Below are 27993 nucleotides of genomic sequence, written 5' to 3'. Positions count from 1 at the left end.
CTCTTGATGCACAGAGTGAAAGTTTACACACAAATGAAGAGCACAAAGAGATTCTGCACCTGCTATTTCCTGCAGTCGATCTTCATCCATATTTGGGTCAAAGTCGCTGCCAAGGACGTCAGTGCTCCAGGTTTCACTGACCGTCTCGGAGATGTCCCGGTCATCCGTCAGACCCATCATGTCTCTGATCTCGAACTTGCGCAATTTGTCATCCAGGTTGTCCTGTGTGGTAGCTGAAGGAGACAAACAAATTCAGAGTGAGCTGGTCCATTTTGTGGATAATTGTGCATGTATCATGCTAAATATTTTAGCAACATTCAGAGGTGCGAGCACACACCCTGTTCGTGCTCCAAGAGCTGCAGCGCTTCTACGCCGTTGCTCCCCGAAGGTCCGGCTCCCAACTCGGAAACAGACTCTCCCTCCAGGTCCAGTGAGGACACAGAGTTGGAACGATTGGATGGTCCTTAGATTGGTAAATAGATCAATAAATAAATGCCAATGAGTCAACAGAAGCGTAATGTTGTGACCTTATTTATCAAACTGGAATACTGGATCTATTTGTTTTTTTATTCATCTATGCATGAAAAGATGACAAATATTTTATTTCCTTTTTGTAAAAATACACAAAAAAGTCAACCAATTGTGTTTCAGCATGCTTTAACTGTTTGACCTCAGGCTGCAGACTGACCCTCTGAGATTCCTTCCAAGTTGTCGCTGCACAGCGAGAAGCGCAGGGTTTTGTCTGGTTTACCATGCAGCTTAGTATCGTCAGCCGGGCCGTCCCCCTGGGGCCCATCAGCCATCTGCAAGTTCAAAACCTGCAGAGCAGAGGAGGGATAAACAGACAGCTCATAGAAACTAGATCTGTGATCCTGATTTGACATGAGCCATTCTGGTTAGGGGGTAGAGGTTACCAAATTCAACGACAGCAGTTCAAATTTCATTTGGAGCAGAGAATTAGTTTTCCACAAAGCACATATTTCCTTTTCCATTTTTTGCCTATCCTTTGTTGGGAATGTAAAATGTATAGTAGAGACGATGAGAGGTCTCACTCCCCTTCAGTGACAGGAAATAATATTGGGCTGAATTTATCACATCATCATCTCCCCCTCCAAATGAGTACATTAATTCAAGTCCCATTACCTCATTCTCTGACATCATCCCAGGGACAGTTTGAGGACCAGTTCCGAATGAAATTACTAGCACCTCCTCTGGCATCAGCTCTTGCAAGGACTCCTGGGAGCTGGCCTCTGCCTCCCCCTCCTGGGCTATGTTGGTACGGCTACGGCTGCGAGCAGCTGCTGGGTTGTAGGTGACAGAGAAAAGAAAACGTATTTTAGAAATGTTAAACTTAAAAAAAAACAAACAAAAAAAAAAACTTAAAAGGCCCCCCCCCCCAAAAAAAAAAGCTAGAGAGAATAAAATTTAAGCTCTGACAATAAATCACAAGTCTAAGACAGAAAACATAAAACCGTAACGACACAAAGACAGCTATTCATATAAACTAATACGATTTTAATTTATATATAAGGTATTAGTCATTAATAAAAGTGAATTACTTTACTGTATTAGGCATGGGTCGGTTACCGGTGACCAAGATTTCAAAAGATCGCGGTGTTCAAACCTCTAAATCGCTCATGACGCTCAGTTGAATGCAGTGCTGCACACTGCTAGTCAGCTGGCTGACACTGGCACCGCTTGTATTACGATTTTGCTGTTACCAAAGCTACAGCTGACAAGCCATGACCTGCATGCTTATTAATCAGCCCACTGCAGGTTGGCTACCCAAGCAGATAGTTTGATTAATTAACAAGCTAATTTGCAACTTGTTTTACTTGCTTTTTAGAGCACAGGAGGAAAGAAAAAAGGTAGAATATTTCACGTAATAATCAAGTTTACTTGTACTCTGATTCTATATCTGCACATTTTAATTATAACTTGTTGTGTGTATACTGTGCAATTTTTACTCAAGGTTAACACACCGTGAGAATGCCACACCGTCCCATGCCTGTTGTGTATGGATTAGAAGCAGCAATTAATTTGTTAGGCTGCTTAAAAGCAGACATATACAAAAGCTCATGCATCGCTTATCATGGGCTCCAAAAATAAAAAATAGAAAAATAAAAGCCAACATGTCTTTTTATGCCTCCCTGTTTTCTAGTACAATTTATTTTTTTCCAATTCCACTGATAACACAAATCCAGATAATTCAAGAGTTTATTTTTTATATACATTTTAATAATAAAAAAAAATTATAGTCTAAAAATGTAATAAAAGTCTAAAGAAATGTGCTTCAGTAATGTTTATTTTAAAAGGGATTCTTAGAAGCGACACTTCTAATATGTAAATATAATTATTTCTAATTGTGTTTTTTCCCCATTTCTGAATAAATTCAAGTAAATTGGAGGTTTTATTTGTTTAAAACATTCAGTGTGAGGTTACTCATATAATATTTATTTTAAAACTTCTTACACATTTGTACTAGTAGTGCCAGTAACTACAATGGTTGCTGTATGATTATTTTCAACCTGAGAAACAGAATAACAGCAATGGGTTATTTTCACTTTTTCACTTGATACCAATGGAATTACATCTGTATTCAAAAATACAGATGTATTCAAAAATACAGATGTATTTTTGAATGCATCTGTATTGCACTTATTGCAACTGGAGGCGCACTGGTGAGACTTTTTCTGTCCAATGCAGATTTCAGATTCCAAATTGAGACTCAGCCTGCTGCTGATTGGCGGTTTCAGTATTTGGCCACAGCTCAGACCAGTTCAAGAGAAAATATGTTTTGTTTTTACACTAAGATAAAATTCAATTTTTTAAAGTTCCACTGTATACTAGTGCTGGTTCGAATATGAATGCTATGTAATCCTACAGAACAGAATAAAATATTTTGTCTCCACTCTACCTGGTAACGAATAGCCAAAATCTGATGAATGGCAAAGCAAAAACAATAATAAAAAAAACAGGTTAAACAAAATTAGTAAGCAAAACAAAAAAAACAAACATTTTCTTTATCATGATCAGTAAAAGCTCTGTGCACACATGGACAACAGCAGTATTACGCAACAGAAAGCACGGTGGTCACTGTGCAGCGTGGAGAACGGACTAAAGCTTAATGTGTGTTATCTGACACGAAGGCTGGGTGAGACGACAACAACAGTGGGTTAGGTGCTCTGAGGCTCCCAGCTAACCGACAGGTTACCCACCAAAAGGGGTTACTAATGGAATGTGAGCAGACAGAGTGGTGGTTGAGGGGTCCCAGGATGTTATAGCGGCTAAATGTTGTCCTGGTCATTCAATGGCAGCACGAGAGGAGAAGAAAAGGACAAAGTAGGGAGTTGGAGACAGAACAAACACAGTATCTCAGAATTCATCATAACATCTGAGTTTGAAAAGAAGCAAACACAAGTGGTTCATTTCTATGCAAGAGTGCTGCTTCACCATCATTTGAGAAAAAAAAATCCTAATGGCAGTGCTCTATGCTTCTTTTTTCTATCCATTACAATTAAAATAGTTCATATATATTTGGTTATTTAATTGGTTGTCATTTCTGTAATTGAACCTTAATACAGGGCATGCTAATCATCCTTGTTACAAGCTGAAAAGTAGCACATTAGCTTCCCATGAAACAGCTTTTCACCACTCAGCTCTGCTTTGTTGTAAGGAGTTTTATGAGATTTAGTGCATATCTTTTAGTACCTTATATCTAAAAATTACATCTACAAACAGGTCAGTAAATAGAGCCTAAAAACCTGAACAGCAAGGAGACACAGATGGAGAATGCAGCACAGGAGGGTACCTATGGGTAATCTGTTCTTCTTGTTGGCAGGGGTTGTAGCTGGGGAAAGCTGAGGGGTGTTGGAAGGAGTAAGCTCCAAACTGTTGCTCTTCACGGTTCGAGAATGGGGAACGTTAGCCAGCAAAGTCTCCAGGGCCATGTGATCCTCTTCTCGAAGGTGGTCACCTGCCATTACGCTCCGAACAAAGTCCACCTATAATACAAGACATTTCTCTCAGAATCAAATGAATTCAATAAGTGTTAGTTGACTTGGACAAGTTTATACTTGACATTTTAAAGTCTAAAAAGTAACTAAGAGTATTTAAGACACACAACACAATTACAAGGTGAATTATGTTGTGATACCAAGTTTAATTTTTTTTTACTTTTACTAATAAAAATCTAAAAAGCATGGTGTGTATTTCTACATAGCCATCCCGAGTCAGAATTGTGTGCAACCACTATTCGCTGAACTTACAGCTGCAAAAGTGTATCAGCTTCACACAAGCAGACATTTTTATCTGCTAAAGTCATACTGAGGACAGTCTAAACCTGATCCAAGAAGAGCAATCTGCAGAAAATTGTGAAATGGTTCTGTTTTTCTTACATGTATTTTTGATTAATATTTAGCTCAAAATTGTTTTAGCAATAACTCTAAAACTAGGGCCCTAAAAACTTTTTTTTTTCTTCCAGAGTTTTTTTTTAGAAATTCTAATTTATCATCTTTTGGACAGTAGAATGAGAAATAAAGTTTGGTAATACTGTGATTCTACATTTCGGTTTTCTTTTTAGTTATAGGAAGGTCCTGACAGTTGACTCCTTAATGTATTCGTTTTGGTGTTCCTCTGAGTAAACTCTCCCTCTTTAAATCGCTGTAAGCCTTAGAGGAACATTGCACACCACACCTTTAAGATTTTTATCTGTAAAAAAAAAAAATTATAAAAACAACCATGAATCATTTCCCTTATACTTGTCAGATATGCACTGTGAGTGTCCATCACATAAAATTCTGATATAACACGTTGATGGTTTCTTTACAAAGCGCTTGTAAGGAAATAACAAAAGTAAAAAACGAACATAATATTTTCTGGACCGCTTAAGCAAAACCTACCAGTGCAAGCAACTGACTATGAGTAATATAGACTGCAGTTCTACTGAGCCCTTCGAGGAGATTCATGGAGGACATGGGCGGGGTCTCAACTGCTCGTCCTCCAATCACCACATCCAGAAAAGCGGCAACACAACTCTGGAAACAGGGACAGAGCAAAGGAGAAGTTTTTCTAAAAGCACATCAAGAAGTGGCTCCTCCACAAAGCACCTTGATACCTGAGTTAAACTAGTGGGCTGCAGCTAACAATTAATAATCAATTATTCTATCAATTAGTTTTGATGATTTATCAGATTAAATAACGGGCACATTTAACAGATTTACAAAAATGTTTCTACCCTAAATGCAAAATATATATATTTTTTTCGTACAGGTTTGGCTTAATTACTGCTCTAAATATGTTGTTTTTTCAACCAATGGTCTTTTTTTGAGTGTGTATACTCCAGTTAATTATTAATTAATAACTAAATTAGTTGAATTGATTCATCGTGATTAATCCGATTAATTGTTTAAGAACTACACAGCATTAGACTGTTAAGTACTGCCCTTCTAATCCAATACTAAGAATAAGACATTAATTTGCCTTTATCAATGGTCAACCAGTGTGCAGAAAGTTTGTAATCACCTTATCAAACTTAGACAAACTGCTTTTCTTCCTGGGGTCTATATCATCATCGGCCATGGCTAGCTGCTGCAAAAGCTGCCCCACCTGTAGAAGAAAAGCAAAACAGCACCAGATAGTTGTTTTGTGGTCTTAATGTGCAAATATGTGCCAATAGAATCCTTCAGGAAACTCACCTGCATGAGATTAAAACGAGCCACTTCATTGATGGGTGCATCCGAGATAATGCCGTACTGTTCTGGGTTGACTATAGCCGGGCAAATGAAACAGGTCAGCAGGAGGTCGGTGCACATGGTGCGCACCTCACCCACCTCGAGTCGCTCCACACACGACAGAGTCTTGTACATCTGGGACACGATCCAGCGCAGGCTGTGAGGGAAGCAGTAGGTGTTCTGCTTCAGGTAACCAATGAACTTGTTCACCAAGGCAACCAGCTTGGCTTCGTTGGTCTCCACAGCTGCCTGAACTCTCTGCTTGTAGTCCTCAGAGCCTTTCTCCCCGAAGCGTTCCTGTTGGGCCGGGGTGAGGCGCTCCGTCACCTTGGCCGGGTCAGTCTCCAGGTGATCCTCATCCTCCACCAGCAGTTGCATTATGGGTTCGTGAAGGGTGGCGGTGAGGAAGAGCTTGGCCGAGTACAGGCCCTCTGAGAAGAGTTTGAAAAGGATGCTGAAGGCACAGGTTCCACGTCGCAGAAGGCGGCGGGGGTTGTCATTCTCCTTCAGCTCAAATTCTACCAGGTATCGCAACACCTGCCAGGAAAAAAATATACAAGTTAAGGCCAATCATCTTAAGGAATGCCTACCAGACTTGTTCTGAACGTCTGACCTGCAACAGGTAGCTCTCATCCTCCTGCATGATACAGTTGCCATAAAGTGAGGTGAAGACGTTATGGATGACGCCCTGGGTGTGCTCCTGGTTAAGTCTTTCTCCTGCCACAAGGCAGGATGCAACAAGTCTGGGGTTTTCCCTCAGCCTGGCCAAGAACTCGCCATAGATCGTCTCCTGGAAACCCAGAGTCTTGTAGCCGTCGATGAACTGCGTATCTTCCAGCATCTTGGCATGTTGGCAGCACTCAGCTGGAGAGGCCTCCACACTATCGGACAAATATTTTTCATAATCAAAATCATTTAAATTAAAAAAAATTAAAACTCTTGCTTCAACAGACAGTTTTTGATTTTCTCACAACAATGGCTCCACACATGGTTAAAAATTAAAACAGAGTTTAAACGGTGAACAATGATCACAGACATATAGTAAAGTTGGTCTTGAAAAGGTTGACATTGGGCTTCCTGATTAGTCCACTCAAAGTCCTGAAATCAGTTCAATTCAAAAATACTTTTTTGATCCCAAAGGGAAATTAAATATAACTCATACTAATTCAAGATTCTTCAAAGAGTTAAATGACCTATGCTTCAGACTCATGGCAGGACTAAGCTCTACCGACTCTCCTGTGAGGGATGGTTTATGTAAAATTGTGGTTTCTAAAGCCTCCCCAGTCAAACAGAAAGCCTCATGGCAGTCTGACCTGGTGAGAATGAGCCGATCGAGGTTGATCCTCTGCTGCTTGGCGATCCAGGCCGCTCGGTACAGCCTCTCGGCCGTCTTTAGCACATCGCTGTTGAGCCTCTGGATCAGCTGCTTCTCCGATGCCACGTACAGCCGCTCCTGCTTTAGGTGGTGGGCCAGAGTGTGGATGTCTGGCTTCACCATCTTCACGGGCTCACGCAGACCGAGAACGAAATGGCTGCAGAACGAATGGAGACAAAAATCTGAAAATGAGACAAAGTCAAAAGCTCCAAAAAAAAATCTTTTAATCAAAACATCTCAGAGATACAAGTGACGGGAAATAAAAATCCTGTTAACCAGGTGCCATAAATAGTTGCATAATGCCTTTTAATGAAGCTTAGAAGAGGTTTTTTGAAGTCTGGGAAAACGGACCACAGTGATATCATCAGGGTTATCGCTGCTTGGGTTTCAGTTCCATTATTCTCCAAAAAAGGAAGTCAGCATTTATGGTTGAATGGATTGCACCATAAACCCTTCCAGTCACTTCATTGGAGAACTCTCAGAGCCATGGCTTAAATTATCTCATGAAAACAAAAAAGATCCCACTTTTTGCTCATCTAATGAGAGCTATCTATTCAATTCAATTAAAGAACAACTTTAATCACCCCAAATGGAAATTAAATGCTTCCGTAACTGCAGGGTTTCACCTAGAAACTTACCAAGGCGCGTGGTTCGGGAGCTAAGGCAGTCATCCAGAGGCCTGTTGTATTATTGTTTTAAGGTTTAAATGGCTCTAGTGGCCTTTATTGGAGAATGGTTTGACAGGAAAGTAGGTCATGAGAGAGGGGGAAGACATGCGGGGGAAGATATTGGGTCACCAGGCCCGATTTCGGGCCACCAGGCCAGAATCGGCTTAGTAGCCGATTTCAGCCACCAGGAATCACCCTGGTGGCCGGAATCGGCCTCCATGGACATGGTCGAGGCCATGATCATGGAGGCCTCGACCAAGGCATCCTTACATGAGCTGGGCTTTTTTTTACGAGTTGTAAATACTGAAGGCTGGGGACAGGAAGAATTTTCTGTAGCAGTCTGGATTACAGCGGATCTGACAAAGCCTCTGATTGAAGATACTCTGTTGTTGTATGGCTGATAAGAGCATTTATGGTATTGATCTTCATCTTATGAAGTATCCCGAATTGCACGACCATCTCCAAAGGTTTCACCGCACTTTTCTTTATCAGCTTGTTTATTTATTTTTATTTTTTTACTGAGGATAGGTTTTTTAGAATCTTCTAAAAAAACAAAATAATGTATGAAGAACTTTTACTCAGCTGGACTTGGAAATGGTTGTGTTTTCTCCTAAGTATTGCGTGAACATTAGTTTGAGTGATGACAGCCCCATCATGCGAGGGAAATCATGATTTGCATTCTGTATTCTTTTCACAAGGGGCCCAATGACAACAAAAGAAAGCTCTAAAGCGCCAGCAGACATCACATGGCCAAAAAAAATGCAAATCACTCTTTCTATTCAACATACCCACGGCCATAATATGCGATCCAAGCTGAGTGCATGAAATCTGAATGATTTCTAAGTGAATCCTTCCCTCAAAAGCCTCTTTATAGTCGGCTGTTTACAGTGAAAACGGAGATTAAAGTGTGGAATTGGGGCTCCGGGCAGAGAATAGGACAGGGACAAGAGAAAACCGCCTGAGAGTGGGAATGACTGCGAGGCACTGTCAACCCAAACAATCTAACAGACAGTCACAGTGTTTTTGTTGATATGCTTGACAAATTAAATTGCTTATGTGTTTTTAAGACAAAAGATAAGCTCTACAGTTAATTACTGTATCAAATCATAAAGAAAAAGGCCGTTGAAATACCAGATGTTAAAATTCTGAAAATGACCCAAATTTGGGAGGACATCAAACAATTCATTAGATTTAGAAATGCAGTTTTTTCTTTTTGGTGCTGGTATCAAAGTTCTCATACTGCATTCTACAGTGAGATAAATGTAGTGACTACTGGGCTGGAAAATCTTTCAAAATTTGACAATGCTAGTCAACCAGCAGATCATTTTGGTGTAAAGGAAGACAAAGCATCACCTTTAGTCTTCCAACATAACCTTAGAACTTAACAGTCGTCTTAGTTGAATCTTTGTTCATTTCCCAACTAATTTCTAAACGCCTAAGTTACTTCTCCAATTGTACTTGATGGAGAACTTCAATAAAAACCAGCAGTCTTACACTGTATCAATATCTGCTTTGCTGTTTCCCCAGTAAGACTTGAAACATCATCAGCAACTTCCAACACACAATGTCATCAACCAAGAATGGACTGCATAAACCTTGGAATGCTATTGAAAACAAAATTGTGATAATTTATTTTATCAATCCAAAAAACTCAAAAAGAAAAGAAAAGAAATTAGATTGTAATTTGGGTCGGTCTGGTGATATAGATAAAAACACACTGTTTTCCTCAGGAATAATCCCACTCATAATTTGTCAACTTGAAGCTCTTAAAAAACTATTCACCATTTAGGGAAACATGGATTTCTAAACATATTCACATCAGTTTGCTTTATTATTACTGTATTGTTATTAGAAATAGTAGCAATATGTTTCATAGGTTCACTTTTTCCACCAACACATTTAGAGTATCTTATATTACGTCATATTTGTTAGGGAAAAATAGCAGTATTTCATCCTGAACACAAAATAAAGCTTAACAAGATATGTTGTTTAAAATGTAGTGTGCTTTGTACGTTGCTCTCTTTTTGTGAACCTAATCTTTGAGCAAATTGGGAGTACAATGACAATTGACCAAAAATACATTGTGCAAACCTAACATTTTCATGAACCGTTAACAAAATTCACAATTGTAGAACATTACTTACCTTCCCGTTTATCTTAAAAGAATGCATTAATTCCACTATTTTGCCACCCTTACAAAAAGCTTCATTGAATGCTCATGGAGTGAATTGCTGTTTAGAAAGCAGCCTCCTAAATTGTTTCCACAACAACATCAGTGAAATAGTTCTGTGTAATCCATTTAGAGAAAGACTATTTTTAATCCAGTAACCAGATTAATGTAACTGGCAACCATATTACCACCAACTGTGGAACTCTTCTCCTCAAAAACCCATCAGGCTCAAGCTTATGACTCACTTTCACATGCACAATCATATTCTTAACACAGAGAATTCTTCACACAGAAGTGAAAAAGGCAGTCAAGATACTAAGTGGCTAGCAGGAAGGAGGACCGCTGTCACTGGGCTGTGCGCCCGTCAGCTCTGTTAAAATCCACAGTTTAGAGATAACTGGTGAGTCAGTCAGGGAGAGCGCTGGGGAACTCTGAAGCAGAAGAGAAACCCAGTAACGCACTATGTGGATAATCCGCAACTCTGAAGTGTCCTGAATGAGGATGCTAATCTTAGTACAGGAGGCGACAGGCACTAAATATTCCTAACATGAATCACGACAGGGCCAGTTGTTCAGCAGAGTCATTTATAATTCTAACAAGGTAGAGAAAAATAACAGGTGAGGCGAAAGCAAGGCGAGGAGACAGGAATTTTGTACGCCAGACCGATCAGGTTTGGAACACTGGCCAGTCCTCCTCGTACATGATCCCACACACATTCAGGCAGCCCAACCAAAAGTACAAAGCGTCTCTGACGGCTATTAAAAGGATTTCACTTTCCACTAAAGGCATTCGTGACTCTGAGCCAACATCCTCTTCACACTTCCTTTTCTGAAAATTTCTTACACTGCTCAGCAAGCAAATAGTACAACTGAAGCCCGTGTAGTTTATCAAAACGGACCCTTTCCTCCTTCTGAGAAATCTTTCCGGAAAACTTTATAAATTCCAGCTTTGAGTGCTTGGACAGATTTTCAGCTGGGTGAAGAGTAAAAAAAATAGACAAACATTTTACCTGGCTTAATTCCTCATTCTCATCTGGAGTACCTTGGTCTCACACACCTGCCTCCCCCCCTCGCCCTGCTTTCTATAACGCTTCAGAGACCACAAATTGAAAGGAAGAGCTGAACATGTGACTTTGTATTTAATAAATCCAGAACTTTATGTTTGACACGATAAATGATTATGCTAAAAACACTGAGGTACTTCAGCTGACGGTTACAGAGTAGCTGTGGAATGTGCTGTCAGCACTCAGACTGCAACTGCATCAACATCTGTGTTATGGTTAGCAACAATGCTTATATGAGGTTAAACAATAGCTAAACATTAACGTCTACTGGACAGGAGGTCAACTGAACTTTAATGAATAATGCGCATCAGTTCTAACACTACATATTACAAAAAGAAAACAAATAATGTAACTTAAAGTATCTTCGAAGAGTTGTGGATGGTGATGCTGTGGGCAGGAAGGATGTCCAGTAGCAGTCAGTGTTGCAACAAATCTGAAATATGATTCAAAAACCAGGCAGAGAGACATGATCCTTTCCTATTATCATCAATGGAAGAAATGGTTTGTACTTCCTTCTTTTCTCTGCTCTGCATCCATGATGCCTCCGTTTCAACGCTTCTGGTATTTTGGGGCATAGTTCAAGTATTATCTGAGCGTTTTAAATGCTAATCAGCATCTCCCAGTTGTTAAAACAATATCTTGCTGCCTCAATTACGCATCATAACTGACGGAAAGTAAAAAAGTAAAGCAATAATCCATCCAGTTGCACAACATCCAAAACCAAAGGGGACAATTGTCCAAACATGCAATGCCTCACACAAAAAAATTCAAAATAATGAACCAAAGTAAACAAAAAGAACAAATTATAACTACCATACAATTGCCACCATGAACGACGCAATTCTAAAACTAATGTAAAGAATTGTGCATCAACATGAATGTACAATGAAGCAATTTAAGGATACATAAGACTACTTTCTGCAAAAATAATTATTGTTCATTCATAATCATGCTACTTTAGTGTTGAAAATATCCTGCAAGCTCCAGCATTTCCTCACTACATAAATCAAACATGTACGACAACCTTTCTAGTACAAAACTCATTTTTCAAAAAACGGGGCTGGGGAGGGGACACATTAAGGAACATGAGACTGTTACATTGGGACAATCGGTTCCAGGACACACAGTCTGCACACTTCAGATCTCAAGTTTTTCTAACAGTGATCAGAACAGCAGGCTCATGTTACATCTTCTTACGGCAAAGAATAATGCATTACCATTAATAAAACAGGCTTTTAGACATCCGGATAGTTTTCTATTCAGTGAAGGCACAATAATAGAGGTGTATTAGTTCACCCACAAATGTAAGATCGCCATTATCCATCATTAAGAATAGTGATTGGTTGGTATTTTTAAAGCTGAACAGCAGCTAAGAGCGCTAAGTGCTACAAGCCACACAGCATCGGTTCTGATCAGCAGAACTGCAGCAATGGGCTTGAAACATGTTAAATTGTACCTGTAATACAGTTATAATGATCAGAGTCATCAATGTGCTTCAGGTGGTACTAAATAGAAGAAAATTAAACAACTAAAGTGTAAGCTTGCTAGATGACTATGAATAAGTGCTTTATACCATGATAGTTTCATCAACAAAATAACAGACTTACAATTTGCCACTGATTAGGGTTGGGTTCTCAACTAAAGCTTTAAATGTTCAGTGTAGCTCAGTGGCTAAAGCTAATCATGGGGCAGAAGAGCGCTGTGACAGAGGTTAAGGTTAATGAAGGGGGTGAAGGGTATATAAATGTGACTTTTTGAGCTAAATATCATGTTAAAATGTTATTCCCTCATCAAAAACACACCTGGTGTGTTGCTTTGATTTCTTTCACACATGTATGAGAAATCCTTTAATCTCCCATGGCAACCACTCATGGGTACCCAAGCATGCTCTCACAAATTGCCGCCTATTTCCACAAAGCTCCTCCTTGGAGCTACAGCTCCCACTGAGCTTCCACAAACCAAAGAATGGTTGTAAACAGCATAATGGAGGAGCACTGTTATAAAGGCGGAGTGCTGAAAAGAGTAGGAGCTTCTTAAAGAGACATAGGCCAATTTAAAGACAAATTGTGAAGCGAAACTTCAGCATTTTTATAACAACTGAGGATAACATAGTTACTTGATTGTGCTAAAATATGGCACTATGTGCCAGAAAAATATGTAATACTGCCCCTTTAAAATATATCCCTCAGTTATTGGTGCACGCCTTGTAAACGGGCTGTTGTTCAACAGGTGCATGTTCTGGGCAGAAGTCCCTTAATTCACAAATAAAGCTCAAACATGGGTTGTTGTTTTGTTTTTTTTACCCCTCCAGGGGGCTCTAGTGGGCTCTAGTGTCCCTTATATGACAGTGGGCTGACAGGAAACAGGGAAGGAGAGGGGGGAAGACATGCGGCAAATGTCGTCGGGTCCGGGAGTCGAACCCGCGACGGCCGCGTCGAGGACTGAAGGCCTCCAAATATGGGTCGCGCTAACCACTACGCCACCACGGCACGCCCAAACATGGGATTTTTAATCAAACAATAGAAAGCAATTATAAAGTAGCCAGCATATTTCAAAGTTAAAGGTGGAGTTTATGACTGATGATGATTTTTTGCTAATTCCACTTACTATTTAGAACTATAATAAACTAGTTCAAACTAGTTCTTTCTAGCCATACAGCCAAGAGCAGCCATTAATTAAGTGGATTTGAAGCGTAGGCGATTTCACACCATCTGTGAGAGAATGTGGTTGCAGTAAAGCTGAGTTTTAGTTAAGATTTGTAAAACAAAAGGATTTTGGCATTTTAATGTATTTTTTAACATCTGCAATAGACATCACAATTGGGGTGGTTATGATTACTAAATGTAAACATCAGTGTCTGTGTAAACCTTGTAATGTAGACCTTAACTCCAATTTACAAAAATCTGCCAACTTTTTAAATCAGCACATTCCATAACAGATTTCTAAAGCTGAAAGATCAACTTTATTTCTCCCACTACATTTTTTCTATCTTCTTCATATCTATTAAAGTCAGTTCTGGATCAGTTCACTCCTTTAACAACTTGACAAAATGTCCAGAGTGTCCTACCTGTGCTTCCAGTTGACGGAGGGAACAACAACCAAAGAACACACTTATTTTATGTGTCAGATAATGATTCCTAATTTATAAGAGGAGCAAAGACGATTCAGCGCAGATTCATAACCTCAAACCGTTCCAAGAACAGGCGTTAAAAAAGGTTTATCATCCGATATACTCTGTGTAAGTTCCTGACCGTTTCAGAGATACATTAATTCTGGATGAGCATGGGCATCACAATCCAAAAACAATGCATAGAAAGATTGTTTAGGAAAGCTGAAACATTCAGTTTAAAATGCCAAACTCAGATCTTCTGGGAATTGTACAATCAATCAAAAATTAATACTATGTACATCTGGAATCAGATAACTATTACAATAGGGTCAATGAAACATTATGGTTCAGCGGAAAGGAACATTAAGGTCTGAGTCAGAATGAATGCAAGCAAAATTCATTAGTAAGTCGGAATATCTGTCATAACTGAACAAACGTGTAATGAGGGAGTGTAATCACATGGGCCTTATTCATCCAAGTCACATTTGTCACTAATTATGAAAACTGACAATTTATGAGTAATGTGATTAAATCAGCAGAACAGTTGAAGTAAAAGCTTGTTGACTAAGCTTCACATGAAGTTGGTGAGAATTTAAAAATGAGTAATCTCTTAACGTTTACATTAAACACAAAGTACTAAAGTACAGACAATTTAGGAGATGCAGTGTAGTTTCTAGAACGTCAATTATTAACTTTGCTATGACGTTTCCATTATTTTTCAGCAAGTAATGAGTGGAAAACATTCTCGTTTTAATGGAAAACACAACAGAAAAACAATTGTCCCATTAGTCACCCTACTTATTGTTGTCATTACAGTATCTTAGGGAAAAATGAGGACATGATTATGTTCGTCTCCTCCTTAATCTCCAGTTGCTACAAACAGCTGCCAGTAATATTTGGTGTTTAAACATTTTATCGTGTCAAATGACAGCATGCTGTTCAACTACCACCCCAGGCCTAACTCGTTTCAGCGTCCCATCATCTATTGTGCAGCTTGGTATTTTAGCTCGGACATTCCTCTCACGGGCTGGAGGGGGACACATTTTGTCAAACTGGCAAATGTTTTAAGGCATAAAACTCAAAGTCCTACTGTTAAAAGATGAAGAAGAAAACCTGGTAAGTAAGGCAGTCAATAAATTCCGATAGCTTTTATGAACGTCAAGTGAGGTTTTTATATAGCCAGCTAAGGTGGCTTGTGCAGGGCTCTTTCTCTATGTAAAGTACCATTGAATAACCAGTTTGACGGATAAACACAACGGGGGAAAAGGAAGGCAGTAAAAGAAACCAAAGGGCAACAAACGGACGAGTAAACGACAAAGTGTGTGTTTGCACTGATTTGGAGGAGGGGCGCAGAAAGCAGCCTGGTGAGCAGGCTAACATTAACGTTAGCAATTCTAGCAACGAAAGCTAAGGATAAGCTAGCAGACTTAGCTTAGCTTTCGACTATGAGGTCCACAGAGACCAGACGTTGTTCAAAATACTTGGCGTGACGACGGTCGTGCTACTTACCAAATGTAACTGGCCTCTGCAGGTTATTCCCGGAGTCTCTAAACACGGCTGGTCATTAGACTTGTCAGGTCAGAAGAACAGTTTGTTGGCGGTTAGCGGTTTAACACAGGCTGCGGCTAAACAGGACTGTCATTCGCTGTCATCACGAGGAGACATGCGCAGACGGGGGGTTGTTGCTGTTAAAGGGAGCTTCCCACTTTAAAATAAACAGGTATGTACTGTGCATCTTACAATGTGAGCAGACATGCACACTATTCACCAGTGCTTTGGGAAATTATCCATATGTTTAAAATTACCCACGGTACATTAAAAAAAATATATGTATATTTTTATTATTATTCCAACGGGAAAATAAATGTTGTTGTTGTTGTGTGTACTCATCATCCAAGTATCTTCAGAGAGTTGTGAATGGTGTTGCTCTGGGCAGGAGGGCTCTCCAGTAGCAGTCCATCTACCAACAACTCTTAGGCCTCTTACTGAAAACTGTTGATGCATGATAGTCTCGTGACTGTCATGACATGGTAACAGCTCAACATTCAGGGACAGAGACGATATTTCACAGTAGCATGACCTGGATAACACTACCATATGTTGTTAGCATGCACTGCTAATCCACCTCATTTGCCTTTGCCACTTTCTGCTATGTTGTCCTGCTATGCACCCATGAAGCCTCCGTTTCAACTTCTTTAGGATTTGGGGGTCATAGTTCAGATATTACTTGAGTTTTGGGGATGCCAATCAGCCGTTCCCAGTTGTGGGGGGGGGGAAAAGGTTACGCAGCATAACAACAGTCAGTAAGTAAAAAAGAAAGAGCACAAAACCTTTCAGCTTCATAGCATCCAAAGCCAAAGGGAGTAATTGTCCAAAAAGCAATGCTTCAACCAAAAAAAGATGAACAAAAGATGAGTCCGCAAAAAGAACACATCAAAACTAATGTAGCAGAGCTATTCTAACATGATGTCAGTACAAACTGCACAAGTCTAAAATGTTTTTGTGATCTTCCCTTTTTTCACAAAAATAATTTCTATCTGCAGAACTACTTCTCTGGCACCATTCTCAAACCAAATTTACTTCTATACTTTTCCGTATTTTTTTATCTCATGATAGTATTGTAGTGTGGATTTATCTTGTCATGTCCCTTTCTTAATTTCACATCAGTTAGGCAGTATGTTTGTTTTCTATAAAGAAGAGTCTGAATCACTTTTATTGGTAAATCAGACAGGAGCGAATAACGAGTGCTGCTGACTACTTTATTGCCTCTGAAATCAATCATAACATTGATCTGGGAATAAGACTGACATAACCATGTTGAGTTTCCATTTTGAAAAACCAGTGGGACTTGCCCTCTGTTGTAATTTGTAACAAACTAACTAGTATTAACATAAGAAACTAATACCTGCATTTTTTTTCAATTTATTTATTCAAACATTAAAGGAACTCAAAGTTCACTAGTAGAGGTTGCTCAATATGGCGTTTCGGGCCTCCATATGTTCAAGCAGGTTATCGAAAATATTAGTGGAAGTAGTAAGTGTTTTCCTCCACTTGGTTGTGCTCTAACAACAGAAATGCCACAGAGCCCTTGAATAAGCAACACTATACAACACACACTAAGAACTGATGCTCACTCACATTTTGTGCAAAAACATTGTTTAAACAAGTCACTATGCTGATAACTGGAACTAAATCATTCAGAAAAAAATTATTAAAAATAAGATTTGGAGCACAGCTACTTAGCTAACATGTTAACAATCCCCAACCTTACTTTATCTGCCTAATAATGCTATACTAACATGTATCTCACATTCAATTGAAAGACTTAAAGGACTAACAACATTGGATTCAGTATGTATAAAATATTTAATTTAAGTTTCTTTAAAAATATTTGTTCAAGTTTGACGTTTGTTCAGGCAGCTGAAATCTCGGTTGAGCATTTAAAGTGGTGTTGTTGCTAAATGGAACTGCATTAAGTCTAAACTAAGTTAAAATATTTCACACTTGGCCACTTGTTAAAATCCATTTATTATATATTTATACAGAGGTTAGAAACATCACAAAATAGAAACTTGAAGAGAGCTCTTGCACAAAGATATATAATCCAGTAAAAGAGCAACCTTAGCTTAGTGAACAAGGGCAATTAAAGCAGGCTAAGTTCAGTGCTGGAGCTTTGTTAAGAACTATCATTTTAGGACTCATGTCTTAGTGCAAACAACTCTTAATTTAAAGGAATTATTCATTTTTTTATAGTAAAATAGGATTTTACAAATCAAGGTTGCTCTTTCATTGCATATGGTTAAATTCAGAATGTGTGGTGGTAATAGTTTCAATGAGGTCAAGATGTTCAAATGATCCAATATCCAGTAAATACTGTGTGATATACCTCTTGCATTTTTAAGCAGCAGCTGTTGTCAACATAATAAATTCACTTATAAGCAAAAGCAGTTTAAAATACTTAAATATAAATAACATGCTTTGAGCAAAATAGTTATCTATGTACAGTTCTAGTTAAACAACCTATATCTAAAGCTCTTAATACTTTAGAAATATCTATCCCATACATTGCTCTGTGTCAAATGCATTTGTTTGTTCTTAACTGAAGGCCACTTTCATACTAAGCAATTTTTACAAGAATGACATCAAGCATTAGTATTAAATGAGATAAGCTCCAACTAAAATGCTTAGTCAGACTGGCAAAAAAAATAGATGGTTCGATTGTACTTCTTTGTCTATGAAACATCATTGAATAAAGTGTTGCTAAATAATATCCACATAACCATACCAAGGAAATACTTGAATACAAACAGTTGTAATATTACAACCACTGCAACATGGCATTTCAATTTCTGATATAACATTTGATAGTGAAAATAAAATTACCATTGCAATATGGTATGGGCTGGCTTTACTACAATATGGAGTGAATGGATGTGCACTCCCTGAATAATATGTGCTTGATATATTGTCTTTCTACACTTTAAAACACCTGAATAACTGGGTTTAAGCCTAGTCTACATGCAGGCTATAAGTTCTTCTGAGTGCATCATGATCGAAACAAGTCAACACAGATAAACCTTTAAAAGTGCATTTGTTTTGTCTTTGAATTGGGGGAGAGTTTGGGAACAGACAAAACTAAGAGAGCGTGAGAAAATGAGTAAGTTAAGTCACATATTTATACATATACAGTTGTTCAATTTTCCAAACCACCATATGAATTAACAGTAAATACAATTAGTGCTGCTGACATCATTATTGTTACTATTAAGTGCTATGCTATATAATATCATCTAAAAGATGAGGAGTACCCAACCAGTCAAGTGTTCTTGGCTCAGATGCCGCCATGATCATGCACATGAACTGCTTCCCTGTTCTCTTGTCTATCGGGTAAATTGTTGTGGGAGTGAACCTTTTGTTACTCTCCACAAACTCGCACAGCTGATTATAGATTTTGGGGTACTCATGACGGAGGAAGACTCCCCTGGTCCTGAGTTCACGCTGGATGTTGACGAAGCACACCTCCCTCGCTTTCCTTCCCTCCTCCCCTTCTTTGTCAATGTCGGGTGTGCCTGGAGGTGGTGTGAGAATGAGAGTTTCCATTTCTTCATCCTTCTTGAGCACTTTTTTGTCTGGACTCGAGGAGGCCAAAGACACCTTTGCATATTTTCTAACTGTTGGTGCTGGGACCCTTGGTGAAGGTCTGTTAGGCACTAGTTCACCAACAGCTACTGATACATTCAGAAGGAAACATTCATTGGGGTCATATTCATTGCCTGCCTGCTGCAATTCCTTGCAATATTCTCCTAGGTTGTCCTTAAATCCATCCAGCTCTCTAAGAGACAAATATGTAGGAGATATGAGGAGGCTTTCCAGTCCAACTTGCAAGAAGTTCTCTGCAGTCTCTGGATTTGCAAAACCCAAAAAGAGAACTCCTCTCCCTCTGGAGAGGTAGCCTGCTTTAGCAATGCGTGAGAAGGCCTTGTGGATTTCTGAACTCTCTCTGCAGAACTTAAGGGTATGCCGACACACACTGCTGACACGACCATACAGACATGTCTCTTTATGGATCTCCCAGTCATCTCTACGACAATTTCTTGAGCAGTAAAAGGTATAGCAACTGTGACAGGACTTGAAGTACAAGCAAGCATTGAACATGCTCTCAATCCGATTGCACTTCTTATTAGCACATGCCATAGTGTCATCTTCATCTGTGCTGTGGTCTGGAGAACATTCTTCTGCGCTCCTTTGGAAAGCATCACACCCACTATCAGGATCTTTCAATGTGTCTGGGCTGGATTTAGAGGATGGAAGCTGTCTGCTGAGGCATTCTAAGTTTTCGAGTCCCGGGGATTCTGTGTTTTTGTCGTTGTCTTCAGTGATCAGATGTTTTAACTGGTCTAAAAGATTTTCACTGGACTTTTTGCTCGTTGGGGGTTTGTAGTCAACCACCAAATCAGCTAAGAGTTCATCCAGTTGTTCCAAACTCTGCTGGAGGGAGAAGTTATTATGTTTCCTTTCTTTGGTGTTTTCTGTCTCTGTGTTGGACTGCTTCTTTTCATTAAGTAGCCTCTGAGTTGATGCCTTATCACCATCAGAAGTATCCCAGCTGACAGAATGGACATCACGACGCCTGGCATTTCCTGCACATAGGTCATTGTCTGTTATGGTGATCTCTGGAGTAACAAACCAGTTCGCACTCTTAGAATTTCTCCATGGTTTGTTTGAATTCCTCTCCAAAGAGTTCTCTGATAAAGATAGCGCAGCATAGCGCCTTGGTGAACTCGAAAGGTTAAGTATGACCGGCTTAGCTGTAACATCAGAGGTTGTCCCTTGCCTTGCTTGGTGAAAGAGATTTTCATAGCTACGTCCACGCGGCACAGTTTGCTCTCGTTCATGCCGTGGACAGATGATGTTGTCCCAAGACTTAGAGTGGTTTTTGACATCAGCTCCAAGTCGACTGGCCTCTGTGTAGCTGTTAGTAAACCATGGAGGAATGCTGAGGTCTTGTCTCACTCTTGGTGGTGTGTTCTGTGATGAGTGGCTGGAGAAACCAGAAATACTAGAGCGATACCAGTCATCTGAAAAGGCCTGAGACATTCGAGGGCGTCGATAACCCTCTGTGTTGTATAGCCTTGGTGGAAAGTACTGCTCTTCAGGAGAGAGCGGTTTAGAATAAAATGACCTTGAGCTATTCATATTGTATGGAGTGAACCGACTGTCTTCTCCATAGTAAGCTCTAGAAAGTGGAGTTTGGGAAAAATATGAACCTCTCTCACTTGTGGAGTAAGGTCTGTTATATACAGAGTGAGCTGCCTCTCTGTTGGTAAGGTGGTCGGTATAGTATGACCTCACAGGAAGTGTGTGCACCCATCGAGTCCTTGGATCATACTGACTTGGGGTTGTACTACCAAAACTGGTTAGGCTGGACCGATCATCCTGGAAATACGTCCTAGCGTAGGGATGAAGTGGATACCGGACAGCATCCTCTGTATAGAAAAACTTTGTTGGTATGTTAGGATTAGAATAGGCTCTGTGTTCTTGGCTCAGATATGGTGTTGTTGGTGACGGCATCCGGTGTGTGTCTAGATGCTGGTAAGAGATCGGAGACATGCTGGTGGTATAGAGATATCCTTGTCTAAAATCTCCACTATAGCATTCGCTTGGAGTTGGTGTTGGAGAAGAGGCAATGTGCCGTGGGACATATAAACCAGACCTGCTACTGGCCTGCGAGTACCTTTGCCAAAGATGTTCACCATGTGTGTTGGGAATCTGCCTTGATGTGTGCTCCAGTACAGCAGCATCTGGTTTGATGTCCACACGGCACCTGACATGAGGGCTTACAGCAGGTTTTTCAGTTTTATCCTGCTCAAAACAGTCTGAGACATAGAGGGGCGTGTGGGGCTGTAGTTTAATAGGATGCACCTCATTCAAGAAAGGCTTGCTAGTGGATTCTCGTTGGATTTCAGCAGTCCTCATGAAATCTGAAACAGCCTGAGATCCGTCCCTCCCATTCCTGGCTTGTGGTGGAGATACAGAGATGGGGACAGGGGTGAGGGTAGCCTTTAGTCTAGGGGCACTTTTAGACCTTGACCTCTTTTTGGACTCTGACCACGTAAGATAATTTGTTTTGTCTTCGGTAGCTTGCTGCTGGAACTGCTTGGTATTAAAAAGGTCAGGAGATGAAAATCGAAGATGGCCTGGCTGATCAAGTCCATTCCAGAGATCTTTGTTTAATGGCTGATTTTCAGGCCTGTTGTAGTGTTGCTCCATTGAGGAGAAGGACTGTGGGTCATCCAGGGATTCAATGAAGTCAAAACTACGGCAGTGTCTTTTATTAATTATCTCCGATTTATCGAGCATTTTCAAGTCACATTGCTTTGAGGAATGGAGAGAAACGGAGTGACCAGTAATGTCGCCTAGTGTGATGTCCCGGTACAGATTTGACGCCAGTATCTCAGGGGGATGGGTTCTGGTCATCTTGAAGAAACTTCACGGCTCTCCTGTCAGTTCCATTTAGGATCAAGACCGCCTAAGGAAGAGACAGAGTGACAAAAGAAATGCATTTTTCATCATATTTCTATTTTTCCTAGAAGCCACAAACAGATATGTAATGGAAACCCAGTGCTTTAAGTAAGTATTGCTCAGGGACAACAACTGATACCAACAAAGGTGCCTCTAAGTAAATAGTTAGATACTCTGTTACTTTGTATGGTTGCCATGGCAAGAATCATCCCGCATCACAGTATGTAAACAAAGTAGCAATCATTTTTTTATTTTATCTACAACTACTACTCAGTGGTAGTTGTTATTGTGTCTTGTCTCTATGCTGTAACTGCGAAGTAATTTCCCTGCTGGGATGAATAAAGTACTTCTATTCTATTTACCTCTTAAGGCTTGTGTTAACAGTTAACATAAAAGAGTAATCAAGGGATATACGTTTTTTTTAGACAAGAAACAATTCTAAAATAGGATATAAGTAATCATTCTTTAGTAACTTAGTTAGAGAAAGAAATGGAAAAAAAATATGTATACATGGCAGTACACACAACAAATTGGCATTTATGTGCAATTTGATCCAAAAATAGTTTTTATTGATGCTCCTAAGATGCATTGTTGCCAAAAACAGCAAAATAACTTCAGCTTAGGTTTAATTTATGATAATAAAAAAAAAAGATTTTATTTCATGTGGGTTTTTGGGTTTAACTTATACACTATCCTAATTCCATATTATTGCTTCAATCCAGGATTTTTGAGTTGTAATCAATCCCAATATCACAGTTTAATATCTGTCATTAGAAAAATTTTCAATGCTTTTACTTAAATTCAATGCTATTTTTGTTGTGATGAAAACTGCCAGCCCTACGTTCAGTTAGGATCATTTCATGCATTTCAACATTTAACTTCAGAGCTGGTAAATCTGTTTACAGACTGCTGAGGCTAAGTAGGGGAGCTAGGGTCAAAGGACTTTAAAACTTAACAGTAGTTTAAATATTCTGCTGCTGTCAACTCCTTAGCTTTATTGAGTTGTAGCCACTACATCCAGCCCCTACTTAACAAACGTCTCTGCAACAACTGGTCATTAATTATTCATGACAAGGTGATTAAGAGAATTCACTTAACAGCTGAATGAAATAGTATTTTACTATTTGGCATGATGAACATATAACAGGGACTCATTTTTATGAGGGTTCCAAGGAAAACATGACATTCTGATATTATTTTTTAATACTGCAACGTCAGTATCGATTGGCATTAACATACTTATTTGCCACTCTTTCTTTTCCATCACCCCAATCTCACAGCTGCTCTATCCGAACCTTGGGACTTTGATCATAATTGAGATCTATAAAAGGTGTGAAAATGAAAAAATAGTGAACATTTCTCCAAGCTGCAAAACATATTTTCAGCGACCAGGTTTTTAATTCAACACTTAATAAAATACCGTGATCTACCAAGTGCACTATAGGACACATTGTGATGACGGCTGGTACGTCGTGCAACCCTATTTTTATTTAGCAGCTAAAACTGTTAGGACTGTAAGCGTGGCTAAGTTTAACATCTGCCTTACTGTGTTATTTCTAGATTGTATACAGTCATATATAATAGACTGGAATATGTGTTCTGATGAGGCTAATTTTGTTAGATTAAAAATATCTTTTGAAAATAACAATCTAAGTAGGTATTAAACATACTTTTTCACTTAGCCCACATTAGTGAATTTAAAAACTGTTATTTTTGGACTGATGCAATGTTCTAATGTTAAATTTGAGATGAGAATTGTTATAGTAACAAACTTGAAAACATCAGTCTGTGAGTAATTAAATAGTATACTATGTTTCACTTAGTGAACGGAGTTAATGAAATAAATTAACTTTTGAGTAATATTTTAATTTATCAAATGGGTCTGCATTTGTACAGTGTGTCAAAGTCTTCACGTAGGTTGCCAAATTCTCAACTTTCATGTTCCATGGAGATTGCTAGCTACTTTCCAGTTAGCCTTCCTGTTGTCTGTTTGAGCTCTCATTGTTTGCCACAGTTTTTGCCTCGGTTTTTAATACTTCAACAATTTAAGGTACTTTCCATCATAACAAATACCTGACATCTTTCTCCTTTTCTCAGTGCTAAAATATTTAAGAAGAAAGTGATGCTACAAAGCACAGTGCTTCTCTGCAGCTACAGACTGTCTACTAACAGCAGGCTTCCATGAATTAATATATATAACAATATTTTTTTATTAATTTATGGGATTGTTCTGTGGTTTATTTAACTATGCGCTAAATATAATGTGTTTCTTTGTTTTATATACATCAGTTTTGTGTTTTTACATGAAAAATTATAATTGTAACAAGTTAAGTAAGTTTGACATTCAGATAGTCTTACAGTTTTTTGCTTTTCAAAATTTTACTGTTGTGCTTTATGGGATACTACTGTACTTTGAAATCCACGGATTTCTATTTTATTTTATTTTTTGCAGTGTACAATATTTTTTTAGCTAACAGCTTAAACTTCGAGAATTGGTCAAAATACATCCTGCAGGAATCTGTGGATGGATCGGTGACCTCAGCGGGATGTCTGAACCAAGAATGAATTCAGATATGACATATGTATAAGAAATCGGTCATAAATAATTGATTAGAATATCGCCCCCTGTCTTTACTATGCAAAGACATAAAATGTTTTAAATAGATAATAAATAATCTCTTACTATTTTTTTTTAATTATTATTTTTATTTTTAGGTTTAATAAGAACACTGGGGACAAAACGTTCCAAAAAGGGGCTTTTGTGTATCTAACACAAACATGGACTTTCTAGTTGGCACTCACCCACAAGCCAACCGTGAGTTACCATCTGTTCATCATGATGAGAGGAGTGACCAGCCATCTCCCCCATCATGTCTCTGCAGCTCACCTTAATATCACGTCTGTTTACAACCAACCTCTACGAACAAACCCACATCATTAGTCAAGGTGCACATGTATTATTATGCTCATTTAAATTATACTAATTTGGGAATTTGCTTTTCTACTTTAAGTGTGTAACATCATTTAAATGTACCCACAAATTAGGCTTGACCCAATAGCTATAGAGTAAAACGTGTGCCTAAATCAACTTGAATGCTTTAGGTTGCACTCTTCTAACAACAAAACAACAAAAACCATGTGTAACAGTCCATTGTGGTCTCATCTGGATTGAAATCGTCGACTTCTAAGTCAAAATTTTATTAAAATAAAACTGATTATATATGCGATAAAAATGTGATCGAGATTTGGGAATTAGTTCACAATCACAACCCACTTCAGATACTTTCATAATTCCATAACTTTCATCTTGACTAGGTAAATATGTGCATTCCTTCCTCCATTCATTCCCCTGCCTCAAAGCTCCTTTGCAGCAGGAACACTGCACTTTCTAACAGTTTAAAGCCACATGCCACATACTGTCTCCATGGCTACAGCCCACAGCAAGGAAACCATTCAGCCCCCCTGCAGTTGCACAAATCTGTCTGAAAATAAAACTGACTAATAATTAGCGGGCATCGCCAATAAACTGGTGCTGAGGGCAATCTGTGGCATGCAAGTAACCATAAAGAATGTTACAGAAACATTTTTTTTTTTAAATTAATATCCCAATCTTGTTTATACGCAGATTGGAAAAGAGTAGTCTTTTCTGTCCTTTAGTTGGGTTTTGCAGGCAGTGATAAATCTAATGCAGATCCCACAGGCCCGTGGGGCGCATTCAGCCTTGGGAGGACTTGCTTTAACGCTCTATTACGCCCCTTTAATTTTAGTGCTGCGGCAATGGCGCACAGGGCCGTCCGCATCCTGCCTTGTCCCTGGTCGGACGCGTTTGAGCTCGAAATGAGATCGGTTTCGGAAAAAATGCGGGAAAGCAAAAAAAAAAAAAAGTTTGGACATTTAGGAGAGGTGCCGGAAAGGCCTTACCGTGTCGGCGGTGAGCTGCTGATCGGATGCGGTGGACATGATGGTGAAGAGCGGCAGCCTGTTATTTCTCCGCGAGTTGAAGCCTCAGCCTTATCGCACCTGCTGCGATTCTCCCGTAGCCGAGCACTCGTCCTTCATGATGTTATCTGCATCACCCAGCTCGTCCCTCTCGCTCTCGCTGGTACCTCTGTGTTGGTGCGTGATGGAGGAGGAGGTGTGTCACAGCTTGCGCCTGTGCGCGTGCCTCTGGGGGCGTGGTTGTGCGTGTTTTTAGCGGGCGGGAGGGAGGAAGAGGGGAGAGGGGTTTGTTGTGAGGGGCGCGGAGGGGACGATCTGGGCGTCGGAGCAAAGCAGCAATGCGGTCTCTGCTGAGATTTTATGGGCATTTCCGGGGGTATTATTTTTATTTTACTGTTTTTTGTGTGCATTTTGCAATGGTAGATTCGAGTTGGAACTGTCCACTATGAGAAAATGCGACTCTGGCACCCCTCAGTCCCACAGATTTTTACAGTAAACTAGTTATCTGCAGATTTTCTCACTTGACTGACTATTGCTGATGTCCCTCCCACACTCTTGGGCAAGAGGTAGAGAAAACCTGTCCTGTGCCAAGATTTTTATATATACAGAGAGAGAAAATAAATGCACTCTAAAAACTGCAAGGTGAAAAATAATCCAGATCCAGTCATTTTTCAACTCAGCTCTGGATCAAATATTAATAATGACATCCCACCTACAGCAAACGGGGACATCATTTAACACCTCTGGGTTCCTCTACAAAATAATTTTGGAAAATGAAGAGGAACTATTTCTTAGTTTTTCTTTCAGTATATTCAACATGTTTGCTATGAATGAAGACTTCAAATATCCTACAGCAGCCTACTGTTGTTAAAGCGGCAGGTCTCCTTGCTCACTCATCTCTTCAACTCAGACCAAAGATTTTCTTTGTTACTCAGAGCGCCTCTTCAAAATATTAACTTTTTGTCTTCAATTCACCTAGCTATTTTGCCATTATCCATAGTTTGCTTTTCCTTTATGATGTCTACAGATACTCGAATGATATTCTTTCAAAGCTTTCAAATAATGTCCTTTTCTTACGAGGCCATCTATTTAGTAGAGTGCACCAGTCCCTCCTGCAGCAAAGCAAACCACATGTTGCTGTAAGGTGCTGCTCTCAGGCTTGTAAGCACTCACCTCTTTCCCTCCAAATTTATTGACAGTCATCATGGCTAAGCAATTCAATTAGTGTCACTAGCATGCTACTTGGCTGCCTCTGCTGTAACACACATATAGCAGCAGAAATCCAGTTTGGGAGTTTGAAAGAGCTAACTCTGTAGCTTTTAGAATATAAAATATGCAATAGCAGCAAGAAATAATACAGCTCTTTCACTTACATGTGACAAATTTACTTTACAAAACAGATTTAAAAAATAACTTGAAAAGAAATTAAATGTTATTTCATTTTTAATTGTGAAGCAGTTTTGTTTGTATGACTGATTTATTGGTCAAAGTCTGAATTTTGGCTATGGATTGCACTAGCTAATGCCAGCTATTTAGCAGGTGAAGGGCTATTTTTGACTTATGTGGACAAATATGTAGTCATTAGCACAGTATATTGACATTGATATTATTATCCAGCAACATTTCATTTCATTTCATACTATAGAAGAGGGTCAGTGAAGTTTGATCAGATTCTTTGAATAGGTCAAAATGGCGGTATGGTCAGCCTCCCTTTCTTCTAACCCAATAAACTAGGGCCAAAGATTTGACTCTTTCTTTGGTTTTTCTGTTGCAACAACATGAATCCATCATTTGGGTTTAAGGATTAACATCTATTAAACAGATGTCCCGTTTGCTTTATGTATGCTTTTTTTTTTTTTTTTACTTTAACTGAATAATCAAATGGTAGACCCACTTTTGCTATTCCAATGTGTGT

The 27993-nt window shown here is 39.3% G+C and overlaps 2 protein-coding genes across 7 annotated transcripts in view; both read right to left on the bottom strand.

The window, feature by feature from the left end:
* Nucleotides 1-15783, bottom strand: part of gapvd1 (GTPase activating protein and VPS9 domains 1) — a 35504-nt gene extending 19721 nt beyond the window's left edge. For 2 of the 6 annotated variants that reach the window (XM_032578463.1, XM_032578465.1), the window contains exons 1-12: nucleotides 15627-15783; nucleotides 7046-7264; nucleotides 6346-6613; nucleotides 5697-6269; nucleotides 5524-5607; nucleotides 4902-5036; nucleotides 3812-4004; nucleotides 3219-3299; nucleotides 1144-1301; nucleotides 689-818; nucleotides 338-463; nucleotides 60-233 (exon numbers count right to left, since the gene is read on the bottom strand). In XM_032578463.1, coding sequence (XP_032434354.1) covers nucleotides 60-233; nucleotides 338-463; nucleotides 689-818; nucleotides 1144-1301; nucleotides 3219-3299; nucleotides 3812-4004; nucleotides 4902-5036; nucleotides 5524-5607; nucleotides 5697-6269; nucleotides 6346-6613; nucleotides 7046-7230 — 2107 coding nt within the window. In that variant the 5' untranslated portion in view covers nucleotides 7231-7264; nucleotides 15627-15783. The remainder of the gene's footprint in view (nucleotides 1-59; nucleotides 234-337; nucleotides 464-688; nucleotides 819-1143; nucleotides 1302-3218; nucleotides 3300-3811; nucleotides 4005-4901; nucleotides 5037-5523; nucleotides 5608-5696; nucleotides 6270-6345; nucleotides 6614-7045; nucleotides 7265-15626) is intronic. The other 4 variants (XM_032578467.1, XM_032578468.1, XM_032578464.1 and 1 more) reach the window with 3 other exon arrangements.
* Nucleotides 15784-17626: 1843 nt separating this feature from the next.
* Nucleotides 17627-26297, bottom strand: unm_hu7912 (un-named hu7912). Its single transcript, XM_032578943.1, has 2 exons — nucleotides 26061-26297; nucleotides 17627-22146 (listed from the first exon to the last, which is right to left on the bottom strand). The coding sequence occupies exon 2, from the start codon at nucleotides 22092-22094 to the stop codon at nucleotides 18894-18896; it is 3201 nt and encodes a 1066-aa protein (XP_032434834.1). The 5' UTR covers nucleotides 22095-22146; nucleotides 26061-26297; the 3' UTR covers nucleotides 17627-18893.
* Between the last annotated feature and the right edge of the window lie 1696 nt (nucleotides 26298-27993).

Source organism: Xiphophorus hellerii, chromosome 12 (assembly GCF_003331165.1).
Source record: "Xiphophorus hellerii strain 12219 chromosome 12, Xiphophorus_hellerii-4.1, whole genome shotgun sequence".
Lineage (NCBI taxonomy): Eukaryota > Metazoa > Chordata > Actinopteri > Cyprinodontiformes > Poeciliidae > Xiphophorus > Xiphophorus hellerii.
This window is presented reverse-complemented; position numbering and strand designations above follow the sequence as displayed.